At 37.5% G+C, this 27328-nt stretch overlaps 1 protein-coding gene across 1 annotated transcript in view; it reads right to left on the bottom strand.

Annotated features, from left to right (window-relative positions):
- DNAH12 (dynein axonemal heavy chain 12) overlaps positions 1–27328 on the bottom strand; it is a 247904-nt gene that overhangs the window by 79392 nt on the left and 141184 nt on the right. Inside the window, exons 42-53 of the mRNA XM_037738118.1 lie at positions 20588–20749; positions 18643–18837; positions 14321–14454; positions 13674–13836; positions 12582–12662; positions 12056–12232; positions 9456–9587; positions 7408–7497; positions 6047–6187; positions 3911–4152; positions 2413–2560; positions 1978–2123 (exon numbers count right to left, since the gene is read on the bottom strand). Of these exons, the coding sequence (XP_037594046.1) occupies positions 1978–2123; positions 2413–2560; positions 3911–4152; positions 6047–6187; positions 7408–7497; positions 9456–9587; positions 12056–12232; positions 12582–12662; positions 13674–13836; positions 14321–14454; positions 18643–18837; positions 20588–20749 (1811 nt within the window). The remainder of the gene's footprint in view (positions 1–1977; positions 2124–2412; positions 2561–3910; positions 4153–6046; positions 6188–7407; positions 7498–9455; positions 9588–12055; positions 12233–12581; positions 12663–13673; positions 13837–14320; positions 14455–18642; positions 18838–20587; positions 20750–27328) is intronic.

Raw genomic sequence — 27328 nt, 5'->3', positions numbered from 1 at the left:
GTGATCCGCCTCCCTTGGCCTCCGAAAGTGCTGGGATTACAGGTGTGAGCGACTATGCCTGGCCCACAATAACATTGTCTAAACTGCAATTTAAAAAATCGGAATGATCACCCAACACATGGAAATGAGTTCTAAAACAGAATTAACAGAGTCAAGAGTCTAATATTCTATTAAACAGAATGATCCCTGCTCTACCACAGAGCACATTTTCTAAACTGCAATTTAAAAAATCTGAATGATCGCCCAAACACATGGGTTCTAAAACAGAATTAACAGTCAAGGGTCCAATATTCTGTTAAACAGAATGATCCCTGCTTTACCACAGAGCACATTTTTTAAAAACTAAAATATATTCTTTTACAGATTATATTAAATTTTGCTTATTGCTTACCAGTTTCAACCTAAGTTTGCTCTCAAGTAAAGTTCTGAGTGCAAACATAATATATGATTATATATATTCTTATTTTATTAAAACAATACTATCAACATAAATGAGAGTTGTTTTGAAGTTTTTAGAAGAATGTGCAAAGAATATAAAACAAACAATAACTCAAACTTTCAGGATGTTAGATTTCCTTATATCTTTAATTACTCTCATCTAAAAAAAGACTGAAATTTCCATTATGATTTTAAAGGCAATGAGTGTGATATCCTATCCTATTCCTCAAATCACTCTAGCATAATAATTAAGAGTAGGGGTTTGAAAGTTAGATTGCCTGGATTCAAATTCTGACTCTATCATTTATTTGCTAAGTTATCTTTACTAATTTAAAATTACTAAATATTCTGGGCCTCAGTTTCTTCATCTATAAAATGGGAGAATAATAATACCTAACTCATAGGATGTTGTGAAGACGTAGGGCACTTAGAATAGTACCTGATGAATCTAAGATCTCTGAAGTATCCATCATAGTATATTTGAGATACAGTCTCATGAAATGACTTTTAAAATTAGATGACAGCACCACTATATAACCATTATAGAAAACTATTTCTCAAAGGAAAGTAATTTTCCAGGTTTTTCAAAGTTATATAAATAAAAGGATAACAATAAAGGCCATTTGAAAAGTTTTTATAGTTATCAGACTAACCATGATAGCAACTAAAAAAGGTATCCATGAAATTGCATAAATTATCAAGTTACAGTATCTTCAAGACGGGTAGCAATACCTAGCTAAAATATGTACATTGTATAGCTAGAAACTAGAAATTGCCCCAATGTCCATCAATAGAAGAATTCATAAAATGGAACTCAGCAACAAAAAACAGGAACAGATTACCAATGCATGCAATAACATGGATAAATCTCAGAAAAAAAATATGCCAAAAAGAAGAACATACACATTATGACTCCTTATATGAAATTCTAGAACTAATCCTTAACTTGTATAACTAAGCCTTATACAAAAGAACATGTACATTATGATTCCTTTATATGAAATTCTGGAACTAATCCATACAAAAATAACCTACGGTGGGAAATAATCAGAACAATGATTTCCTGGGGTGGGAGGAGGGTGGGGATTTATTGGAATGGAATGTAAGGAAACTTCCTGGTGGTAATCATGTTTTGTATCTTGATAGAGATTTGGGTTGCACCAGTATATATCTTTGTTAGAACTCACTGAATGGTATATTTAGGTTTTATGTATTTCATGTATGTAAAATTTTACCTCAAAAGAATAAAACATAAGCAAGTATTGAACTTTAGTTGATGATATCCATGCTGAAGTATTTGGAAGGAAGTATATCCATGTCTGCAATTTACATGGAAATGCATTTTAAAAGATGGGTTGATGGAGCAATAGAGGGAAGGATAGGTACATGATAAAGCAGCAAGAATATTAAAATGTTAATTGCAGATTCTCAGAGGTGATAGTTACATTGGTACTTATGATAAAGTTCTTTCAGCTTTTCCATATGTTTGAAAACTTTCAAATAAAACAATGGAGAAAACAAATATTTTCTATTTCTTACCAACGCCTAGAGTTGTTAACGATCACTCCGTTATCTACGGAAAATGTATCTGTTGGTAATCCAGCAATATTCCAAGCTCTAATTTTTACGGGATCACCCAGGGTTTTACTCAACAAGAACTCCTCTGAACATGGGATTTTTTTCTTCTGTAAGAAATAAACAAAAATCTGTTATCTTTCATCTTGTTAACTATAATATTTGTAAATTAAAATATCAGTTTAATTGTCACTAGGTATTATTTAATAACTGTAAGGAAAATAAAAAAATAAAAGTTGAACTGTGGAAGTATTTTACTGATGAAACAAGAAGCAAAAAAAGAAAGACCCCATGTTTTCAGTGATCTCTTTTCTGTCCTCATTATCATCCTTTCCAAAAAATATCCCAAACGTACTTTGGATGTTCTAAAACAAGATTTACAAAGTATAAAACCACTACCTTGCACAACATGCTCCAATCTTTTGTACATGTTTGTCGAAAGCCAGAAGTGAAAGCACCAAGGTAGGCTATTACTCCTGCTGATACTAAGACATCGCCAATTAAATTTTCATATGTTATCTGAAGGTCATCTGCAGCTTGAGCCCATCTGTGCCATCAACCAAAGGCAAAACAGATTTACAGCAGAGAATGATGAGAGACAGTAATCAAAAGGGCAAAGGCTTCCAGTCCAATTCTGTAACAAAAAGCTATAAAATGTTGGGCACCTGCTTATCTGTAAAACGAAGTTGGAACCATTCTAGCTCTTACATGCTATAACATGTATCTATATTATGTGAATGACAATCTTCCTTTCATTATTAGAATATTAAGCATTCCTTACAGGACTTGGCCCTTCAGAAAAGGCAAAAACAAAAACAAAAAAAACCCACCAACATTTTGCCTAAGAATTTTCTCTTAGATGATTTGGTCTAGTGGCTGTGCTACTTGTTTCAGTATTTATTGTTAGACTGTAAAACATAGGAACATGTGTAATTCATTACCAAAAATTACATTTAAGCTGTATAGAAGCTGACATATGGCCAGGCGTGGTGGCTCATGCCTGTAATCGCAGCACTTTGGGAGACCAAGGCGGGCAGATCATAAGGTCAGGAGTTCAGGACCAGGCTGTCCAACATGGTGAAACTCCATCTCTACTAAAAACACAAAAATTAGCCAGGGGTGGTTGCAGGTGCCTGTAATTCCAGCTGCTCAGGAGACTGAGGCAGGAGAATCTCTTGCACCTGGGAGGCAGAGGTTGCAGTGAGCCGAGAACATGCCATTGCACCCCAGCCTGGGAGACAAGAGCAAGATTCCTGTCTAAAAAAAAAAAAAACAAACTGACATGCTATTACTAAGATTGATATTTTTTTCCATTTAATAAAGCCCATACAATAATAAAAGTGTATTCCCAAACTATCTAATATGTACTGCAAAGTCTTGTCAAAGACATATTATTACCTTATCATGCTATTCTTTCAACAAACAATAAATGAAATAGCTGGCTGTCAAACCCAAGTAAATACATTACAATAAAGCTTACTGGTGTTGTTAGATCAAGCCAGTTATATCTTCTTTAACATAAAATTTAACCATTGAATCAGGCATTCAACACTCCCTCCAAACATTTTGTTACAAAAAATTTTGAACATACATAAAATTAGAAAGAATTGTACAACAAACAAATACATACTCACCACTTTAAGACATTGTTACCATTTGCCTTACAGTATTTGCCTTGTTTTTAAAAAAAAAAAAAAAAAAAAAATTGAAAGCACTTTTCAAACACCATTCTCAACACTGATATCCTTGTTTGGAAAAGCCTGGCCAGGTATCTTCCAGAATGTCCCACATTCTCAACCAGCCATTATAAAATCAGTAATCACAATAAATACCCAAACAAGGTCGCATATTCAAGGTTGACATTCTTAAATCTTGTTAAAACAAATAGAAATCTGACCTTGATTTTTCTCCACCCAGTCCTCCAATTAATTGTGAGGCTCTTTCAAGTTTCTTAGCACAGAGTTCCACCTGGTCTTCTAAAGCAGCCTTTTCCTCTGTTTTCTCAAGAAATGTCATTTGTAAATTTTCCAAATGATGTTCTACTTCTGCCAATTCTGCTCTTTTCTGATTCAAAAGCTCCATTGTCTCGGCTAAAGACTTCTGAGCTTCTGATAAGCGAGCTTTCTTAGGAGCCACTACCTTTTTGGGAACAATATATGCAGATATGATGTAAACTATGTAAAATTGGCATCTATATAATTCCTCCTTCATAGATATTATGGATTAGAAATGCATAATAAATTACAAACATTTTGCCTTAAATCTTCTGTTTTTACATGCAAAATAAAATATAAATCTAGACTAGCAAATTGTCACCTATAAAACAGGTAATTTATTCTGGGCTAACAAAATGTCAAAATATGTAGCAAAAATGTCACAAGATGTCTCAAAATAATGAGCAGTGTCACTCAACTGCTGTCAAATAACAGAGAAAAACATGTAACATGAAATAATAAGTGTTTGTTTAAATACATGAATATGTTTGGGGTTTTTTTTTCCCCCTGTCCAAGCTTGTGATTTTCTTCCCAGACTGAGGCTTACATTTGCCTCACCAGGATTACAGCTGTGAGGGTGGAAATATAAAGGAAGAAAACCCTGATGCTCAGTTTCACTCACCAAAAGTGCATTTTCCTCAACAAATACTGAAAAGTCACACTGACTGCAAGAAAAGGGATTTCCTCAAGTTGTTTTGTTATGCTCATCAGCCTATCAAGAATGCAGTTTAGCCATCTGGATCACTGAGCATCCTCCAAGCTCTTGGTACAAAGAATGTAGAAGATGACCAGAGAGAGTCTGTGCCTGTTAGAAAGCAGATAGACCTAACCCTTCTGGCAAATTGCCATGAATGAAGCTGAAGGTAAGGAGGGATGAGAAAGAGAGCAGCATATCAGATACAAAATGCCCTGCTTTCTGTCCTCTGCGTTGAAATCACAAAAGAAAACATGTTAAATAAGTAGCAAGCAGGAAGCCCCCTTTTCTACTTCTGGCTTCAAAGAAGACATTGGGCGTATTTCCCTTCCATGCTTCTGTATCAACATGGGGCAGCTTGTATCAGATAAAAATGGCAGTGTGGAGGTGTCGAGTAGGAAGGCAGGAAAAAGCCTAAGTGCCTTGTTTTCTCTGCTTTGTAAAAAGGTTCCACAAGATTCTACACATCCCATGGAACACATGGAAATAAGCTGAGCTACCATCAGACTACTATATGAAGGGAAAAGATGTTTAATGGAAGAACATCCTAAATAAAATTAATTTTATTTATTTAACGGGTTTATTCAGGTCTGCTCCCTTGAAACTAACGAAGTCTCTACCCCTCTATAGGTACATGTACATATATCATTTAGGACATTTAGGAAGACCTTCCCCATTATTACAGCTTGATCATTTATTCTATCTTCTGAGCTTGTTTTAAATACATGCTACCACTTTTTCATCTACCTTGTTATTTATATTTCTTTATTCCCTGGGCAGAATTCTGCAAGCTACGAGGGCAAAGCCTTTGTTGCCCTGGTCCTTTGCTAGCCAAATTTCCAAAATGCTCCTAACTATTCTCTGCTCTCCCAGAAATTTGGACCCAGTGGGTATTCCATGAAAGGTTCTATATCAATGCATGTTATTGTTTCAAGGGATCTAACCGTGCTCTTCCTCTTAACTCTACTGGATCCCCTATTTCTGATCCTTTGAATCAACTTTTTAATCTGGCACTTGCCCTTTAATGTTTTAGATTTTTCTTTGCTTCTGCCTCATCAAACCTTAATTCCCCTTTGTCCTGCATCCTAAAGGTAGTAAGTCTGATTAATTCTACTCATCATCCCTGCTCCTTCATCACCACCACCCACAGCACCCCAAACAGGTTATGTGATGCACAAGTAATATTTTTGTCTACTAGGTATGCAATCAGTATATGATGATATGCTACCGCAGGACAAATTCTCTGTGGTCAGTTTGAAAAACTTCTTAACTAGTAAATATAGGCACAGATTTTAATTCCTGAGAATATCTTAGTAGAAAACTGATGTGCTAATCTTCAAAATACCTTTGCAACTCTGTCGTACACTTCCATTGCCATGATCCACTTACACAGACCCTCAGCTGCAGAAGAAGCTTTAGCAACCTTAGGGGGATCAAATTCAGGGTTCGTTAAGTATTCACTACGAATCTTCTGCATAACAGTCACCTATATAACAAAGATTAAAATTTTAAAATTTCAATATAGATCACATAATCATCAGATGGAAAAAACTCATATACAATAAAAACATTTGTATAAAAATGATGTTGGTTTTAAAAGCCAAAATAAGTATTTTGAGATAACAAGTATTAATTGTAGCAGAGATACGTCACATTTGTGAGCAAAATATGCAAATTTATTACAGATACCGGAGCAAAATGTTTCTTCCAAAAATATCAAAAGACTTCTAAGTTTAGGCCGGGTGCTGTGGCTCACGCCTGTAATCCCAACACTTTGGGAGGCCAATGCTGGTGGATCATTTGAGACCAGAAGTTCGAGACCAGCCTGGTCAACAGGGTGAAACTCCATCTCTACTAAAAATATAAAAATTAGCTGAGCATAGTGGCAGGTGCCTGTAATCTCAGCTACTCAAGAGGCTGAGGCAGGAGAATCACTTGAATCCGAGAGATGGACGCTGCACTCCGGCCTGGGCAACAGAGCGAGACTTCATCTGAAAAAAAAAAAAAAAAAAAGGCCAGGTACAGTGGTTCACGCCTGGAATCCCAGCACTCTGGGAGGCTGAGGTGGGCGGATCATGAGGTCAGGAGATCCAGACCATTGTGGCCACCATGGTGAAACCCTGTCTCTACTCAAATACAAAAAATTAGCCGGGGGTGCTGGCGGACTCCTGTAGTTCCAGCTACTCAGGAGGCTGCGGCAGAGGAGTTGCTTGAACCCTGGAGAGGAAGGCTGTGGTGAGCAGAGATCACGCCACTGCACTCCAGCCTGGCAACAGAGCAAGACTCCATCTCAAAAAAAAAAAAAAGATATAAGATGAAAGAACAAATGGAAACAGGGGAAAAGAACAATTAAACATTAACAAATAATTTGGATAGAAAAGAATGTGCTATACTTTTTAAATCTTAAATAAATTTGTTCATCAGATTTTAAGAAATAAACTATTATAAGAAGATACTTAGAGAACTCTTTCAAGTCAATAATACACTAAAAGAGTAACTTATTAAATAATTTTTTAATTATCTGAAAGAGGAATGGCTTTAAACATTATGGGAATTCATAGTATCATTAATAAATGTAGTATCTATTTATTATCTTAATCCTAAAATGAACTATTTCTATATGTGTTGTAAACTATTGCATAATATCAAAGCTCTTATATACCTTAGCCAAGTCACATTTATAGAAAAAAACCCAATGCAACTCACTGGAATGTTGTCCTTGTCATATTCTTTCAAATCTCTTAAAAAATTCATATCTCCCAGCAGTTTTTTGCTTGGTGCCCAGTAATCTAATATCTACAAATAAAATTTATGAAAATTTGTTAAATTTGAAATTGAAGATGTCAGATGTAAAATTTTTCTTCTTGAAGTTTAAGAGACATTACCTAGATAAACTAATCATATACTTTTGTCTTTTTTTTTGAGATGGAGTCTTGTTCTGTCACCCAGACTGGGTGCAGTGGCACAGTCTCAGCTCACTGTCTCCTGAGTTCAAGTGATTCTCCTATTTCAGCCTGCCAAGGAGCTGGGACTACAGGCGTCTGCCACCACACCCGGCTAACTTATTGTATTTTTAGTAGATATGGGGTTTCACCATGTTGGCCAGGCTGGTCTCCAACTCCTGACCTCAAGTGGTCTACCTGCCTCAGCTTCCCAAAGTGCTGGGATTAAAGGTGTGAGCCACCATGCCTAGCTGAATCATATTTCAAAATATCAATTTACATTTTCTTGGAAATTAAGACTACTTTCCCCAAGAACATGTTAAACATAAAATATTTTTAAATAATGGAAATGCATTTATAGATTGAATTTGTTTTAAAAAAGTAAACACTGAAAGGAAAAATGTGATTATTTCTTTTGAAAACAAGCAACTTGCATAAACACCATCACAATTTCATATAAGTAACTTTTTATTACTTCAAAATTTATTTTCCTTTATCCTTTGATTCTTTCAAGTAAGAAAGTAGCAAACTTTTCCTTAAAGACAAACTCCTCACTTACCTGGGCTCTCCAAGTGAAATTAAAGAAGAAATCAGAAGGCCAAAGATTACGCATTGCTCTGCCAACCACAGAGTAAAAGCGCATGCTGCTTATGCTGGCAAAAGAGTTTAAATATCCAGACAAAAGTTCTTTTTTCTACTTCCAGAAGTCTGATAAGGAGGGAGGGAGGGAGGGAGGGAGAGAGAGAGAGAGAGAGAGAGAGAGAGAGAGTGTGTGTGTGTGTGTGTGTGTGTGTGTGTGTGAGAGAGAGAGAGAGAGAGAGAGTGTGTGTGTGTATGTGTGTTGTAAATGAGAATAACTTAATAAGAGCCGATTTATTTTATTATCTCAATGCCCTGCCCCACAAAAATTCCAATTCTTTAATTCAGAAATTTAAACTCGGGTATTACAAAAACCTGAAAAGGAAATAAGTCTGCAAATTCAGTTTAGAATGGATACTATGCCTTCCTTAAGGGATATATCATTGAATAATAATAGTAATAATAACAGCTAACTTTTATTGTGCACTGTTTGTGAGACTTTATACCTAAGAACTTCATATATACTAACTAATCTAATCCTCACATTAGCTTTATGAGGTAGATATTTTGAGTACCCTCTTTTTAATGTAATCCCACACAGGTTAAATTCCTTGACCAAGGTCACACTGCTAGTGGGGTCGTGATTTCTGCATACAGACATTCTAACTCCAGAGCACATGCTTTTAGCAATTTCACTATATTGGTTAGCTCACAGATTTTTTTGAATACCCAGAAAGAATCTTAGTTGGAAAAGTACAGGTACCTTGGTGTTCATTTAGTTCTAAGCCCATGGTAGTGGAGAATTCTGCATAGACAGAAAAGGAGATGGAAGCAACTAGAACCACATTTTTTTTTTAAGCTGGAGTCTCACTTTGTCACCTAGGCTGGAGTGCAGTGGCGCAATCTTGGCTCGCTGCAACCTCCGCCTCCTAGGTTCAAGCAATTCTCTTGCCTCAGTCTCCTGAATAGCTGGAATGACAGGTGCCCACCACTGTGCCTGGCTAATTTTTGTATTTTTAGTAGAGATGGGGTTTCACCATGTTGGCCAGACTGGTCTGGAACCACGTTTTTTTCACACTACATTGTCTTAGCTTTACCCTAGAACACACACAGACAATATCTGGAAAACAGTGTTTCTTCCCTAATTTGGGTACTGTTGCTATTTGATAATAGTTGCTGCTGACAAGTTCTGTGTATTCATGGATATAACTCCAATCTGTGTCAAGTTATTACCTTGCCTCCAGTCCCTGAAGGATCTGAAATTTTTTCTGGTTTTATATCTTTCATGACACAAACAGCAGCCATAACTAGTTTAACACCAGATGGAGGATTCTTCATTGATTTCACAATTGTAATGTCAGCTGGCTAAAAACAAACAAAAAACAAACAGGATATCCTCAGAATAGTTTACTTTTAAATAATGAAAAATTTTAAAGTAATGTTGGGGAATAATAAAAGCACCCTTTTCTATTTGAAATCTAAGGATTTTTTTGGCTTCATGTGGTTATGAAAGAATTAGCAAAAGAGAATTCAGCACAGATTAAGATTAATCATTCTCAAATGTTGGGAGGGGTCGGTCAAAGATGCTTATGAGAATATAATGGCAGCTATAAACCCACCAGAAAATATAATTTTTTACATATACAATCACATACCGCATGCATATGTAGAACCCAGGTTAAGAATCCTAATTTAGACTAAGACTAATTCTATATTTGCTTATATATATTAGTTGTATTGAAGAAGATGAAAGAAGATGTAGGTCCCAATTCCAAACCTATTTTCTAAAAAGGTATATATTGTTATGACAGATAGAAAGATTCACTTATCCATTCCAATATATTTCTGACATTTCTTGCAGTGATGTAAATGTTGGAAAGTTAACAACCATGTATCTTAGGTTTTCATGCTACTAGAGTTCTGGGTTAGAATTAGGTTCCAGATCACTTCAGTGATACTAGAATTCAGACAATAAATGGGGAGAGTGGTAGGGTGCGAGACATCCATTGTGACAGTATTTAGATTATAGTGGAAGTTACGTGGCACCATAGGAAGCCTCTGCAGGCTTCCTACTCAGAGGGACAGCTGCTCTGGTAGACCATTTCTGCATTGTGGCTTTGTGAGTTATTCCCGGAAGCTCAGCCTAGGATCTGATTCTTTTACTTCTTCCAACAATTCTGTAATCCATTTATAAAATTCCCTGAAGAATCCTTGTCTGCTTATGCTAACTACAGTCAACTCTCTTCTCTGCAACTGAACTCTAACTCAGGTAATATAGCATTTGATACCAGGAAGGGTACAAGCAACAGACTCTCAATGAAAGGGGAACCTAATATTAATAATCTAATTGGTGAGAGTTTAAAGGCATCAAGAATCCTGTATCAGGGGAGGGAGTGCTGAAAGTTCATGGAACATAGAAGTCACTTAAATTAATGCTCACGGTCACCTAGAATAGAGTGCCTCTTGAAACAAGGCTTTGTCTAATTAAGTAGCTGCTGCAATAAATCTCTAAGGAGAGACTGTAGAAAGATCACAGGGTAATAAATGACTCTTCAATGTGCCAGAAATTAGCCAACCATGGTGGCATGTGACTGTAGTTCTAGCTACTCAGGAAGCTGAGTGGGGAGGATCACTTTAGCCCAAAAGTTTCAGGTTGTGGTGAGCTATGATCACATCACTGCACTCCAACCTGGATGACAGAGTGAGACCCTGTCTCAAAAAAAAAAAAAAAAAAAAAAAAAGTACCTGAGAGCATAAAGAAAGAAAATAATAAGCTCAGAGTTTTAAATTACTGATTCATAGTGCATTGAGAGCACTAGGAAATTTCTATAAATGCCCTAAAATAATCTCTTGCCTTATAACTGAAGGGCTGATGTTACTGAAAATCAGATAGAGTTTGATCCTGTGAGATGCTGAATTATCCATAGGTTGAATTTACAGTCTTGTCAGGTCTGTTACATGAAAGAAAGTTAGACTATTGATTAGGAAAAAAGGCAGAGATGGGGCCTGAATATACTGTTGACACCCTAGTCAACAGATGCTCTCTCTCCTGCTGTGCTTGGTGCATTTGTTCTGGTCTTGCCTAAAGACCTGTAAAAAATTATGTACAACATAATGTGGTACAGATAGGTGACACTCACAGCTGTATTGGAAATGGCCTTTAAGTTTTTTCTCTGTATGCAGGTCCAGGAGGCTGCAGAAGACTAGCTCCACACTCTACTTAAGATATGCCTGCTGGTCCATGTACAGAACCACTTTGGCCTCCAGGAGTCTGTTCATCTCATTCCCACTAGAATATCCTGAATGAAAATTATAAATAATATATGAAAAGCAAAAATAGGCCAGGCATGGCAGCTTATGCCCATAAACCCAGCACTTTGGGAGGCTAAGGTGGGAGAATCCCTTGAGCCCAGGAGTTTGAGACCAACCTGAGCAACAGAGAGTGACCCTGTCTCTACAAAAAAAAGTTTAAAAAGACTAGCCAGGCATAGTGATGTGTGTCTGTGGTCCTAGCTGCTCAGGAGGCTAATGCAGGTGGATCATTTGAGCCCAGGAGATGGAGGAGGCTGCAGTGAGCCATGACTGCACTATTGCACTCCAGCCGAGTCAACAAAGTGAGACTCTGTCCGAAAAANAAAAAAAAAAAAAAAAAAAAGGCAAAAATATAAAACAACAATATATCAAAGGCAAGCTGTTAAGCAAAAAGTTTCATTTGACTGTACAAAAACAAGATAATACCACCCACTGAAATAGAGCCATATCTAATAAGCCAAATACCCATATTTAGTTTCCCTTGGTTGATGAAATACAAAGCAGCTAATTCAGATACTTACCTTAAGTGTATCCAGTGCAGACAGAGCTGCTTCCAAGGCTGGAATGGCCTCAGCCAGGTCACTTTCACACTCGTTTTTCAGAGCGTGGGCTTCTTCAGCTTTCCCACTGGCTACCTCTTCATCCAGTTTCACAAATTGTCTTTTCGCTTCCACTTGTACAGACTCTATCTCAATAATCTAAAGAAGTGAAAGAGAGATAAAAATGCATCTCAAACACCCTATTGTTTTCTCAATTCTAGACTAAAGAATATTTGAAAATTAGGGGGGAGTCTAACATCATTATGAACGATAGAAGGATCTATAATAAAATGAGGAGAAATACAAATACATGCCAACTAATTTAGCAATGGTCTTCACAAATTCCTTTAAAAAAGGCAGAACCCACATTGGATCCAGTAAGACAGGCAGTCCATAGAAAAGAGTAAAGTCTATGAAGTCTAGTGGCAAAAATTAACCCCTTATTTTCAAGGCCAATTTTACATATTTCAATCGTCCTTTGACATCAAAAACATTCAGGATACTCTACCTGCATCATATTTGCATTTTCAATTTTAGCTTCTTCCAATTTGGGCTGTAATTCAACAAGCTCCATTTGCATTTCACCAACCTAAAGAGACAGTTTAATATGATTAAGTTTCCACTGCTATAATTGCTATTGAAACCAAATGCAGAAAATAGAAATTTAAATGTATCCATAAAAGTATTGGAGCAGGCCGGGCGCAGTGGCTCAAGCCTGTAATCCCAGCACTTTGGGAGGCAGAGGCGGGTGGATCGCGAGGTCAAGAGATCGAGACCATCCTGGTCAACATGGTGAAACCCTGTCTCTACTAAAAATACCAAAAAAAATTAGCTGGGCATGGTGGCACGTGCCTGTAATCCCAGCTACTCAGGAGGCTAAGGCAGGAGAATTGCCTGAGCCCAGGAGACGGAAGTTGCGGTGAGCTGAGATCGCGCCATTGCACTCCAGCCTCGGTAACAAGAGCAAAACTCCGTCTCAAAAAAAAAAAAAAAAAAGTATTGGAGCAGAAAATCTTAACTTTTTCTTCTAGTTCTTTGCATAATAAACAAAACTATGAAAGTGTGGGCCAGTTTTCTTCACAAAAGACTTCAGTAGGAGAATGCAGTTGCCATGAAAGAAACGTAGGCTAAAAACAAGCAGCATCTCAGCTTATTCCTGTTATACTATGTGCATGACATATGATAAAAGATCAACCAACCTCCATTACTTATACTGAACTAACACTAATAAGTATTGCTAGCACTTGACTCATTCAAAAAACCACAAATCTCATATTTAACCAGTTTTACAATAAAAAGTGACGTAGAGTTATATTCTCTTAAATGGTAATTAATTAAAGATAAAACATGAGATATTTGAGTCTGTGTGGTCTGGCCAACTTATTGAACTTCTGTAAAACTTACTGTACTCATTTGTAAAACGAGGATCATAAAAGTGTCTACCTTACAGAGCTGTTATGAAGAATAACTGAAGGAATAGATGTGAAATGCATAACAAAGAGAATATGTGATATGCCAGGCTCAATAAATTATAGCTTGTATGATTATTTCTTACACTTCTCAGTATATATTACCTTCTTGAGCAGCTCATCACATTTACCTGAGACTCGGCAAAAGCTAATTTGTCAAGCCCATTCACGTATCGTTGTTTTGCTTCCATGACAGCTTGTCGCTTCTTTGTCAAAAGCTGTCGAAATGAGCCAATGAGTTCAAGATAAGAAGTAGCAGTAACATAGTTATGTCGTCCTAACTCTTGCAAGAACCTAAAAGAGAGGCAGATAACATAGCTCACTGTAAGTTATGGATTTCACGAAAAAGGTAAATTCAACATCATTAACAGACATTTAAGAATAAAGATTAAATTTTATACAGAAGATACTGAGTACTTGAACATTGTAAGACTCTAGAATCCTATATATATTACCACGTTCTAATTTCTTGTCTGTAAAATATCAACTAGTGGTGACATATTTAAAAGGCACAAATCAAGTGACAGCCTATCTTTAGAAAAAATACAAATCAACAAATACGTCTATAAAAGATGAACTGCAGCAAGAAAGAATCTGGCTATTTCATGTTTCATAAGCCGGGAGGATCCAACTTGGTAAGAGACCCAAGATATCATGTAAACCAGGTAAGTACAGTAGGAAAGGGGACTGCAGATAAGATAGCAAATACACGTGAACTCATTTGGAAATGGGCTTCACAAATCCCTTCATTGTCATTTTAAAATTTACTAATATTAACCTTTCTGAAAGATTCATAATGGAGGTGTGGAAGTGTTTACAGATCGGAACTATCTCTTGTCGCTGAACCTCAGTAAGCTCCAGTGTTTCTAAGAATTTCACAGCTACACGTTCAAGAGCATCTTCAGGCCATGGCTAAAAATAAGGAAAAGAAAAACTCTTGAAATTTAAGATGAATAGTAGTCCCACTCCAACTCCATAAGTTAATGCATAATAAGTTACATGACTTCCTATGGGAGAATAATTTTGTGTTAAGAAAATTAAAACTTTAATGAAAGCAGAATTAGGGGGACTAAGGTCTCTGAGAGACCTAATATTCTTATACATTAAAATAAAAATAGGATAATATAAAGGAAGAATAAATGAAATTTTATTTATCAAAGATATATTACACTGCCTTCCCAACTCTTCCAATTGTATATCTAGCAGACAACCCAAATTTATCATGCCAGTTACCCACCCAATATCTACTGGCCCCTTCTTCTTTAGGGCTCCAATTTTATTCTAGATAGCAGTATACCCAGCTAAAAGACTAGATTTCCTAGACTCCCTTGGAATTCAGAATGGTCAATGACACATAAGAAGTTGTTGGGTGAGGACCTCAGGGAAGACTTTGTAGAGAGTTACACAGAGCTTAGATGTCCTTTTTGTGGCCTACTTTTGTTCTTCTACTTGTTGTTCGGAACACAGTTGTGAACAATGGCACTCCAGCAGCCACCTTCGGCCCTAAGTTACTTTGAGAATGGAAATCGCATGCTAAGGATAGGAAAGCAGAAATAACTTGGGATCCTCATGACTTTGTCAAGCCACAAAAGCCCCACTCTGCTTACCTTTAGATTTTTTTTCATATGACAGTTAAAAAACACTATGTGTGGCCAGGCGCGGTGGTTCAAGCCTGTAATCCCAGCACTCTGGGAGGCTCAGGCTGGCAGATCATGAGGTCAAGAGATTGAGACTAACCTGGCCAACATGGTGAAACCCTGTCTCTACTAAAAATACAAAAATTAGCTGGGTGTGGTGGCGCATACCAGTAATCTCAGCTATTCGGGAGACTGAGGCAGGAGAATCGCTTGAACCCGGGAGGTGCAGATTGCAGTGAGCTGAGGTAGCGCCACTGCACTCCAGCCTGGTGACAGAGCAAGATTCTATCTCAAAAACAACAATGACAACAACTCTGTATGTTTAGTTTCGGTTTCTGTTATTGGCAGACCATCACAATTTCTGCTGTAACATCCAAAGCTGATTTTTAAATTTTCTTCCCCACAGATTTGCTTCCTATCCAGTCCTCTCCATCTTAGTGAAATGGTTCCTCCCCTGGCTTTCCTGGAATATGCCAAGCATGATTCTACCTCTGGGCCTTTGGATGTACTTTTCCCTCTGACTAGAACCTCTTCCCTCAGACCTCCATATGGTTCACGCTCTCACTTCCTTCATATCCGAATTCATATACTGACTTACCAAGAAGGCCTTCCAAGAGCAGTCTTCATAAAACAGCATTCCTTCCCTCATTACTCTGTCTTTCATACTGAGTTTTCTTCACTTACCAATACCTGGCATATCATTAATCTTTATTTGCTCACTGGAGTATTTTCCAGGTTTCCTTCCATTTAGTTTCAATAAGCTGCTTGCAATTTTTTTCCTTCGTAACAGACAATATACATTTTAAGACCAATTTTTTTTGGTGTCTAACCCTACATCCTAGTAAAATCCAAATGTTTTTGGTTCAAGTACTCCATTAGTCAAAAGTTTTAAGCACATACTGCCAGCGTATGGCATTTTAAAATTAATAGATTATTATACTTGTGTGATCTAATTGTACCAATATATATTTTAAATCTAAAAGGTTTTTAAAGACTCATTATTAAGATTAGTGTGTTACTGGATGGCAAGTAAGAAAAAAGAAGAAAAGAAAAAAGAAGAAAAGAAAAAAGAAGATTAGTGAAATTTTATAAAATGCCAGGTTAAATGTCATATAACTTATGTGTCATTAAAAAACATTACAGAGACTTATCTTTGTGTTCTGGGTGCTTCATTTTTAATCATCTTGCTAATAATCATACATATTTAATACTATCTGTAGCAGTTAGAATATTTATGACTAAAAAGGCAGAAACCAGTCTTACTGTATCTTAAAAAAAAGAGGATGCATATTTTTATAGAGTAATACCCAGAAGCAGGGAATTTCCAGGTTTGCTTCATTTAGAAGCTCAATCATATTATCAAATATTCACGTTCTTTCCATCTTTTTGTTCCTTTTCTCAGTACATTTGATTTCATCCTTGGCCTTGTCCCATTACAGTGAAATGAAGACTGCTGCAGCCATGGGCATCACAAAAAAAAGGTCCTTTTCCTACCATGTAACACCTTGTATAGTAAAAATACTTTTTTCCCCCAAAGCTCTCTAGCAGATTTTACCTCCAGACCCACTGGCAAGGAATGGGTCATACATGGGCCATCAAACAATCACTAGCAAGAGAAATGAGAGCACCAATATTGACTCAGGGCCAAGCACAATGGCTCATGCCTGAATCCCAGCACTTTGGGAGGCCGAGAAGCGAGACAAGCCAGGGCAAAATAGAGAAACCCTGTTTCTATAAAAAATAAAATTAAAAATGAGCTGGGTGTGGTGGCATATACCTATAGCCCCAGCTACTCTGAAGGCTGAGGTAGGAGGGTTGCTTGAGCCCAGGAGGTGGAGCACCAGTGATAGCACCAGTGCACTCCAGCCTTGGTGACAGAGGTCCTGTCTCAATAAGTAAATAAACAAATAAAGAGAGAAAGAGAGAGAGAGAGGTGGCGGGGAAGAGAGAGAGATTAAGAGAAAGAGAGAGAGAGAGAGAGAGAGAGAGAGAGAGACTGAGACCAACCATGATTCAATCCCTCTAATACATTGCTACATGGAGGGTGATTTCCCAAACAAAACCAGAATGCAATTGATAAATAGGCAAAAGAGAATAAAACAAATTAGTACCAGAAACTAATTTTTTAAAAATATTATCCAGGGTCAATGGATAGTTTACATACTATTGGGCATAAAACAATTAAATAGAAGGTACCATGAGCTACAGTTCTGAAAAGTATGAATACCAAATGGTTTTACACAGGCAGTGACAGTCTGCCTTAGGTGAGGCAGTGGCCTTCATCATTTGCTTCCAGCATGACTGAAATTGCTCCCCAATTGGTTTTCCTGTCTCTTGTTTTGCCCTACTCCAATTCACCCACTACACAGTTTCCAGCTGTTTTTTTTTCCTAAATGCAGATTATTTAAAAATATGTTCATGCCACTGTAATGTCTCTGGTATAAAACCAAATTCCTAGGAATACCTTGCCAATCCCAATACCTTGCAAGGTTTTCCTAGGAATTTGGTTTTATACCAGAGACATCAACTGCTGCTGCCCTTAACGCCAGTCAGCTATACCAAACAATTTTCAGTGGGGTAGACGAGCCATTCTTTCCCCACCCTTCTCCTTTTCCACGTACTATCCACTAATAACGGTTCATTTTATGTGTCAACTTGACTGGGCTATGAGGTTCCCAGATATTTGGTCAAACGTGATTCTGTGTGTTTCTGTGAGGGTGTTTTTACATGAGTTCAACATTTAAATCAATAAACTAGGTAAAGCAGACTGCCCACCCTAATGTCAGTGAGCTGCATCCAACTGGCCTGTCCAATTTTGTTTAATCCAACGCAACAAAAATGCTGATGCTTCCCCAAATTCTGACTGTATGACTGCCTTCAAGCTGGGACATTGTTTTTCCCCTCATGTCAGATTTGGACTGAATTGGCTCTTCCTGGCTCCTGAGCCTGCTGGCCTCCAGACTAGAACTACATCACTGGCTTTCCACCTGCCAACTGCAGATCTTGGGACTTTTTAGGCTTCATCATCATATGAGCCAATTCCTCATAATAAATTTCTTTACATATAAATTTCCTATTGATTCCTAATACACCCTCCCTCTATGCAACTAATTCATCTTCATGATTCAGAAATTCACTGTCTTCATAGGTATACCCTTTGCACACCAACATTGCGGCTCTCTTATATGATCATGATTGCTGACTGCTTTTTCTGTCTTCCAGTCAACAGTGTAAGCTCCCTGTGAGGATCATGCAGTCTTGGCAGTCTCTGGTGCCAAACATTATGCCTGTCATTACAGTAGGTGATCAAGAAACACTTACTGAATGTATATTAATAAAGTTTTTCAACTATTTCAGTAAAATACGTTTTTTAAAAAATGACTTGTTCGCAAAGAATAAATCACTTCAGTAAAATTCCAAAGGAGTTAGTTGCCTCCCCCTCCAGCCAAGAAAAATTACAAACCTGAAACCAATCAATGGTACAGCAGTTGATGAGGGATGGAAACTGTCTCAACCGATTTCGAAAGGCATCTCCAATGGGGCTAAAGGCCACCACGACATGAAGATTATCTTTGCAGCGATTCACAAAGAAAGCAAACAGGGCTAAGGGACTGAGTTCATCATGTTTATTGCCAGCTTGAGCTACTGGGCGAACACCCTAGGGAATATCAGAAAATAAAAACCTTGTACATAAAAATAGATGAGCTGGTAATGAGATTAGTGGATATTAGAATATGAAGAAGTTTTATTGCTCCTATAAATATCTGTAAAATTTTGGTTTTATATCAATAGAACGGCTTTGACATAGTTTGTAGTTAGAAAACCCCTTCCAACTCCAAAATTCTGTAATTTAAAAACAAGTATCTGCCAAGAATTTACCTTATAAAGAAAATCATACAAGTTTGCCAAGATGTGTATGTATAGAAATATAAATTAACATTGTTTTTAAGAGAAAAAAATGTATACACCTGAAGTATCAGTAAGGAACTGGTTATAAATGTAAAACATCCACATACTAGCATTTTATGCAACTGTTAAAAATAATAAAGTGGTATCTCATGCCTGGAATCCCAGCTACTTGGGAGGCTGAGGTAAGAGAATCACTTGAGCCCAGGAGTTCGAAGTTGCAGTGAGCTATGATTGCATCACTGCACTCCAGCCTGGGTGACAGAGCAGTGAGACTTCATCTCTAGTAAAAACAAAACAAAAATTAAAAAACACAAAAACAAAACACATACACAGTGTATTTTGTGCTACAGGAAGATAAGATAAAATAACTAAAAAAAAGTTTTGCAACAGTATGTAGAATATGATCCTGTTTAAAAAATATAGATGTATATAAAATGGTAAATATAAAACAGAAATAGTGAAGCAATGGAAAAGTTTAATAGCAAAGTGATGGGAAGAAAAGACAGATAATAGCTAAAGCAGCAGGAAAGTCTAGCAAAGTTTAGGAAATTCCATTTCCCAAAGGTGACTATTCCTTGGACGGGCATACGGAGGGTGTATTTCTCATATAAATCAGAAGAATACTACTACTTCACAGCCTTGATTACATCTCTGACATATCCTAGATAAAAGCAAAGAACATGAGTTTCCCCCCCTTTTCTCCTTCCACACTCCAGACCATGTACTGGTAATGCACCGTTTACTGAGAACTGTGTAAGTGCCTAATACTACATAAGTGATTTATTTTGTTTGATTCTCAGACTTCACAACAACCCCATGTGGGAAGAACTCTTATCGGTGCTGCCATTTCATGGAAGAGAAAGCAGAGTACTTGAAGGTGTGAGTCCGTTTCACTCCAAGTGTTATGGCTGTAGGTTGAGAATTAAATATCCAGGTATAAGTGATATATTTTGTAGGTAAAAGTGGTTATGGCAATGAGAAAGCATGACATTACCTTCATCTTACAAATGAGCGTTAAAGTATGTGACAGTAGTGGACACTTCACAATGGTATTTTTTTGTCAAACCACAAACAAGACTTTCAGATGTATCAGAACCATAAGATAGTTTTATTAAAACTTTTGAAAAATGTACTAACCAGTGGTAAACCATAAAGACTAGTAAAGTGGCATTAAAAGCAGGTTTTCTTACCTCAACGTAGCCTTAAGAGATGATTTAAAAATTTCTAATCACTCATAAAGCATGCTAAATAACATTAAACAGGTGAAACAAACTGCCATTATTATGAAGATAGGAATTATAAAATAAAAATTATGCCTTATAACTATGGTAGAAGCAATTTAAAATTCACCAAATGATGACATATTAAACTAACATACTTTAAATTTTTAATTACCAAAATCATATGTATACAAACCATATTTATCCTCAAGAGCAGATAAGAGGTTTCAAGAAATAAAGTTTCTGTGCTAGGAGCAGCACTTCCCCAAAAGCACTTACCTCCATCACTTCTTGTTTCTCATCTGCTGCAAAAATGTTAGGCACTTCTCCTGTATTGAGCACACTGTCAATGTCCTCTAGAAAAGCTTCCTCTTTAATCTGAGTGTCTGTGATGAGGAAGACGGTCTTCTGGCCCTTCATGCCCACATTCCTTAACAGACCCTTAAAATAAAAATGAACTTATAAATAGAATACGGGAGACATCTGTTGGTTTTGATTTCCTTTACTTTCCCCTTCTTTTGATAACACCACTTTGTTTTTAGGGTGGTACCTCTCCCCACTTCTAGTGTGGCTGTCAATCAGGGCCTCCATTGCTTCCATCCCCTGGGTGGGAGATTCAAACTGGTCAGAGTTTCCCCAAACCCCTAGACATAATCACTGATTCAGAGGAAGGCATATGATTTAAGCAGGGCCCAGTCACAGTCTTACTTCAGGGACTGAGATGGACTTGAAACAGAAAGAGTCCTGGCTGTTCTGAGATGGAATATACAATGGCCGGTAATCTAAATTACTTGGAGCTAACTGCCTCATGGAATGAGCCTGCTGGAGAAGGAAGCCAAAAAGAGCAGAATTGTGTCAGGAGATAGAAAGAGTAATTACTAAGGACATAATTTGAGATCCTAAATTCAGCTATGTCAAAAGCCTATCTACCTCTAGACACTTCAGTGTAGACAGGCTAGGGTTTTTTGTGGAGGGGTCAACTGCAACCCAAATTCCTAATATAAGATATGGGCTCAGTAGTGTGCTGAAGTTGACTTGTATAGACTTGTTAGAACTGACTGTTAAAATTTCAGGAACTTGTCAGAAGTTTGTAAAACATAGCCAGGATCTAAAAATTGAATTACATAAACTTACGATTATATAAAAATATAGTTATATTTAAAAGGGAGGTATATGCTAAAATTTCATCATGTCCTATTTTACTATGTTATTAGTATCTATGCTCTGGAAAGTTTTTCAATCTATTTTATCAATACAGTTAAATCCCATGTAATCATGTTCTACACACATCTCTTTTCAATTCTAGTCTCAATGATATCATGTTGGGGGCTTCAAATTAGCCATGGTAGAAGTTTTTACATCATGGAAATTGGGAAATCTACCATCAGAGGTTCCCTCTCACCCCCAGTCCTGGAAATCTGGTTTTTAAACATTTGTCAGCATACAGACTGGCTATAGTTCACAGTGAAAATAGCATTACAACTTCTGTAAGTTATTTTTAAAAATAACCTTCTCAATTGTAAAACCATATATTTTAAATCATTAAATATTAATATTTTCACTCCCTAAAATAAATGGTGGATTTTTATATTGTACACAACTATGTCCTTTTTCCATTAAAGCCATCTTCCAACATCAAGACTGTTTTATTCTTAGAAATAATTTTCTGTCATCAAAACTAGGGAGTCTAGTTTTTAAAGCACTATTGTATCAAAATATGTCAGGCCTATAATTATTAATATTATATCAAAACAAATATTAGGTTGGATGCAGTGGATCATCCCTGTAATCTGACCTCTTTGGAAGGCTGAGGCAGGAGGATTACTTGAGCCCAGGAGATTAAGAGCAGCCTGGGCAACATGGTGAGATCCCATCTCTAAAAAAAAAAAAAATTAGCCAGGCATGGTGGTACATGCCTGTAGTCCCACAGGCAGCTATTAGGGAGGCTGAGGTGGGAGGACTGCTTGAGCCTGGGAGGTTGAGGCTGCAGTGAGCTATGATGATCACGCCACTGTACTCCAACGAGGGTGACAAAGTGAGACACCTCTCCAAAAAAAATTTTTTTTAATTGTAATTTAAAATAAACTTTACAATACAATATAAACAAACACATTTAACTTATTGTCATGAGTCTTATTTTAATTTTTTTTTTTTTTTTTTTTGAGACAGAGTTTTTCTCTGCCACCAGGCTGGAGTGCAGTGGCATGATCTCGGCTCACTGCAACCTCTGCCTCCTTGGTTCTAGCGATTCTCCTGCCTCAGCCTTCCAAGTAGCTGGGATTACAGGTACATTCCACTACAAGCTATTCTCCTGCCTCAGCCTCTGGAGTAGCTGGGATTACAGGTGTGTTCCATCATGCTCAGCTAATTTTTGTATTTTTAGTAGAGACAGGGTTTCATCATGCTGGCCAGGCTGGTCTTGGACTCCTGACCTCAGGTGATCCACTTGCCTCAGCCTTCCCAAAGTTCTGTTATTACAGGCATGAGCCACCGCACATGGCTACATCATTGTATTTGTTACATTGTAACATACAATGTATAAAACTGTTTCCAAGTGGGAAAACGGAATTAACATTTAAGAATATTGGCAAGGTACAATGGCTCATGCTTGTAATCCCAGCACTTTGGGAGGCTGAGGCGGGTAGATCATTTGAGGTAGAGTTCAAGACCAATCTGGCCAACGTGGTGAAACCCGTCTTTACTAAAAATACAGAAAAAAAAATTAGCCAGCCATGCTGGTGGGCACCTATAATTCCAGCTACTAGGGAGGTTGAGGCAGGAGAATCACTTGAACTCAGCAGGTGAAGTTTGCGGTGAGCCAAGGTTGTGCCATTGCACTCCAGCCCGGGCAACAGAGTGAGACTCTGTCTCAAAAAATATATATATTATATGCCGGTAATATTATGAAAATCCTTACATACATTACATAATTTAACTATAACGACCAAGGAAATAGGTGGTATTATCCAAGTTTTACAAATGAAGAATCTAGAAAGTGATATCAGCAAGATAATGGTCTAGGAAGCTCTAGACCCTTGCTCTCCCCTGAAGACACTGAATTAGCAACATACAGTTACCTTTGTGAGAACTTTAGAAACTAGTTAAGTTGCTGCAGCACCCAGAAAAGAGCACAAACAAGAGAAGGGACTGTTCCCGGAAAGGTAAGAAAATATCTCACACTTTTCTCACTCTAGCCCCTCCCCCAACTGGGCATAGTGCGAGGAGATCCAGAGAATACCATCCAAATCCTGGCTCCTTGCTTGGGACAGAAGGAATATAGTTGAACTTGAGCCCAGCATACTGGCTTGTGTGAGGGCTGTTTCATCTGCCTTTGAGTGCTGACAGGAACAATGGCCTATTTTGGACACCAGGTTGGAGGCCACTGAAACAGCGGTGAGTTCCCTGGTGGGTTAGAGCAGGAGAGGCTGCAGTTCTATAGGCAGGCACCAGAGGGAGGAAGAGATCAAGGGCAGAGGAATACAACTGAGTCAGCAACTAAAACCTGAGAAGAAACAGGAAATTAAGACAATCAAAAGCTCTCATACATGCTACAATAAAAGCACACATACAACCTCAAAGAAGACACATCCCCATAAAAGGTCTGAAAGGTCCCAGAACTTCTACAATGATTGGTGAAGGTCTTTCCTGCATGAGGCAAGTCATAATGATTGGGAGGGGTAGCTGTATTTCAAATTGTCAACTCTTAACAAAAATCACAAGAGATGCAAAGAAATAACTGTGGACCAATGCAAGAAACAAAATAAAGTTCCAGAAACCAACCATAAGGAAAGGCAGATCTATGAATTGACTAACAAAAAATTTAAAGTAACTACCTTAAAGATGCTCAATGAGCTGAAAGGAACACAGAGCTAAATCAGGAAAACAATGCATGAACAAAATGAGAATTAGCAAAGATAAAGAAACTAAAATAGAAATAGAAATTCTGGACCTGAAACATACAACTGAACTAAAACCAAACCAAACAAAAACAATAAAGAAAGGTGAAGCAAATCTAAGGGATTTATGGTTCGTAGACCAATATATGCATTATGGAAACCCCAGAATGATAAAAGAGAGAGAAGGAGAGGACAGAGAGCTTCTTTCAAAAAATAATGGCTGAAAATTTCCCAAATCTGAGGAAAGAAGTGGACATAAAAATTCCATTTTATGGAAGATAAATGAATTCCAACTAGGATGAAGTCAAAGAGATCCACATTGAGAAACATTATAATCAAACTTTCAAAAGTCAAATACAAAGAGAAAATCTTGAAAGCAGCCAGAGAAAAGCAACTTGTCATCTACAAGGGCACGGCCTTAAGATTATCAGTGAATTTCTCAGCAGAAATTTTACAGACCAGAAGGAAGTGGGGTGATATATTCTAAGTGCAGAAAGAAAAAAAACCTGCCAACCAAGGACACTGTATCTGGTAGAATTGCCCTACAGAAATGAAGGTAAAATTAAGACCTTTCCAGATAAACAGTGAGGGAGCCATTATCACTAGATCTGCCCTACAAGATATGCTAAAGGGAGTCCTTCAAGTTGAAACCAAAGAACCTATAATGTGAGATGAAGCCATACAAAAGTACAAAGTTCTCCAGTAAAAGTAAACATGTGGACAAACAGAATCCTGTATTACTGTAATTTTGGTGGATAAATCTACTTTTAATTCCGAAAGACAAAAACATGTCTTATAAATGTATGTTAATTAGTACATAATAGGCCGGGCGTGGTGGCTCAAGCCTGTAATCCCAGCACTGTGGGAGGCCGAGGCGGGTGCATCACGAGGTCAAGAGATCAAGACCGTGCTGGTCAACATGGTGAAACCCCGTCTCTACTAAAAATACAAAAAATTAGCTGGGCATGGTGGCGCGTGCCTGTAATCCCAGCAACTCAGGAGGCTGGGGGAGGAGAATTGCCTGAACCCAGGAGGCGGAGGTTGCGGGGAGCCGAGATCACGCCATTGCACTCCAGCCTGGGTAACAAGAGCGAAACTCTTGTCTCAAAAAATTAGCACATAATATAAAAAGATACAATTTGTGAAATCCAGAACAAAAAATGGGGAAGGGGTGGAACTATAAAGGAGTAACATTTTTGTATGCAGTTGAAGTTAGGTTGTTAGCAGTTTAAAATAAATTGCTGTAACTTCAGGTTGTTTTATGTAATAGCAATGGTAATCACAAACAAAATGTTAAACATAAACAAAAGGAAATGAGAAGGGAATAAAGAATGCCCCTAAAATATTATATGATGATAAAAGGGTCAATTCACCGGGAAGATATAACAATTACCGTTGACCCTTGAACAATACAGGTTTGAACTATGTGGGTCCACTTACATGTAGATTTTTCTCTGCCTCTGCCACTCAAGACAACAAGACCAACTCACTCCCCTTCTTTCTTTTCATCCTCAGCCTACCCAACATGAAGATCATGAGGACGAAGACCTTTGTGATGATCCACTTCCACTTAATGAATAGTCAATATATTTTTATTCCTTAGGAATTTTTAAGTAACATTTTCTTTTATCTGGCTTACTTTATTATAAGAATACACATAAAATACATATTAATCAATGATTTATGTTATCAGTAAAGCTTCTGGTCAACAGTAGGCTATTACTAGTTACATTGTGGGGAAGTCAAAAGTTCTATGTGGGCCAAGCACAGTGGCTCATGCCTGTATACTAAGCACTCTGGGAGACCAAGGAAGGAGGATCACTTGAGTTCAGTGGTTCAAGACCAGACTGGCCAAATGGTGAAACCCCATCTCTACAAAAAATACAAAAATTAGCTGGGTGTGGTAGCATGCACCTGTAATCCCAGCTACTCAGGAGGCTGAGGCATGAGAATCGCTTGATCTCGGGAGGTGGAGGTTGCAGTGAGCTGGTATCGTGGCACTGTACTCCAGCCTGGGGCAGAGCGAGATTCTATCTTGGAAAAAAAAAAAAGTTACATGTGAATTTTCATCTGTGTTGGGGGCTGGTGTTGTTTAAGGGTCAACTGTATAAATATTTATGCACCAAACCACAGACACCATAAATACATGAGGCAAACTTTGAGATAGTTGAAAGAAGAAATGTACAGCCACAAATATAGTAGCGTCTCCCCTTATCCATCAGGTATACATTCCAAGACCCCCAGTGGATGCCTGAAACAACAGATAGTACTGAATCCTTTATATGCTATGTTTTTTTCTATACATGCCTCTAAGTTTAATTCATAAATTAACAAGACATTACCAACCAATAATATATAAAACAATTATAACAATATACTGTAATAAAAGTTATGTGAATGTGGTCCCTTCCACTCTCAAAATATTTTATTGCACTGTACTCACCTATTTTTGGACCACAGTTGACTGTGGGTAACTAAAACTGCAAAAAGAAAAGCCACAGGTAAGTGGGAACTACCATAATATTAAGAAACTTCAACACCCCACCTTCAATAATGGACAGAACACCTGCAGAAGATCAGTAATAGAGGACTTGAACACTGTAGACCAACTGTATCTAACATATATACAGAACACTCCATCCAACATCAGCAAAACACATACTCTTCTCAAGTGCACATGAAACATTCTCTAGGATAAACCACGTTAGGCCACAAAACAAGCCTTAACACTTAAATCATAGAAAGTATCTGTCCTGATCACAATAGAACAAAACTAGAAATCAATACAAAAAAATTTAAAAATTCACAATATATGAAAATTAAACTGTTAATTATTAATCCTAACCACTAATTTAAAGAATAAATCACAAGAGAAATTAGAAAATATCTTGAGACAAATGAAAACAAAAACAAACCAAAACTTGAGGGATGCAGCAAACATATTGTTAAGAGGGAAGTTTGTGGCTGTAAACACCTACATTAAAAAAGAAGAGGCCAGGCACAGTGGCTCACACCTGTAATCCTAGCACTTTCGAAGGCTGAGGCGGGTGGATTGCTTGAGCTCAGGAGTTCAAGATCAGCCTGGGCAACACTGTGAAACCCGGTCTCTACTAAACCAAAAAAA

The sequence above is a fragment of the Cebus imitator genome, unplaced genomic scaffold (assembly GCF_001604975.1).
Source record: "Cebus imitator isolate Cc_AM_T3 unplaced genomic scaffold, Cebus_imitator-1.0 Scaffold48, whole genome shotgun sequence".
Lineage (NCBI taxonomy): Eukaryota > Metazoa > Chordata > Mammalia > Primates > Cebidae > Cebus > Cebus imitator.
This window is presented reverse-complemented; position numbering and strand designations above follow the sequence as displayed.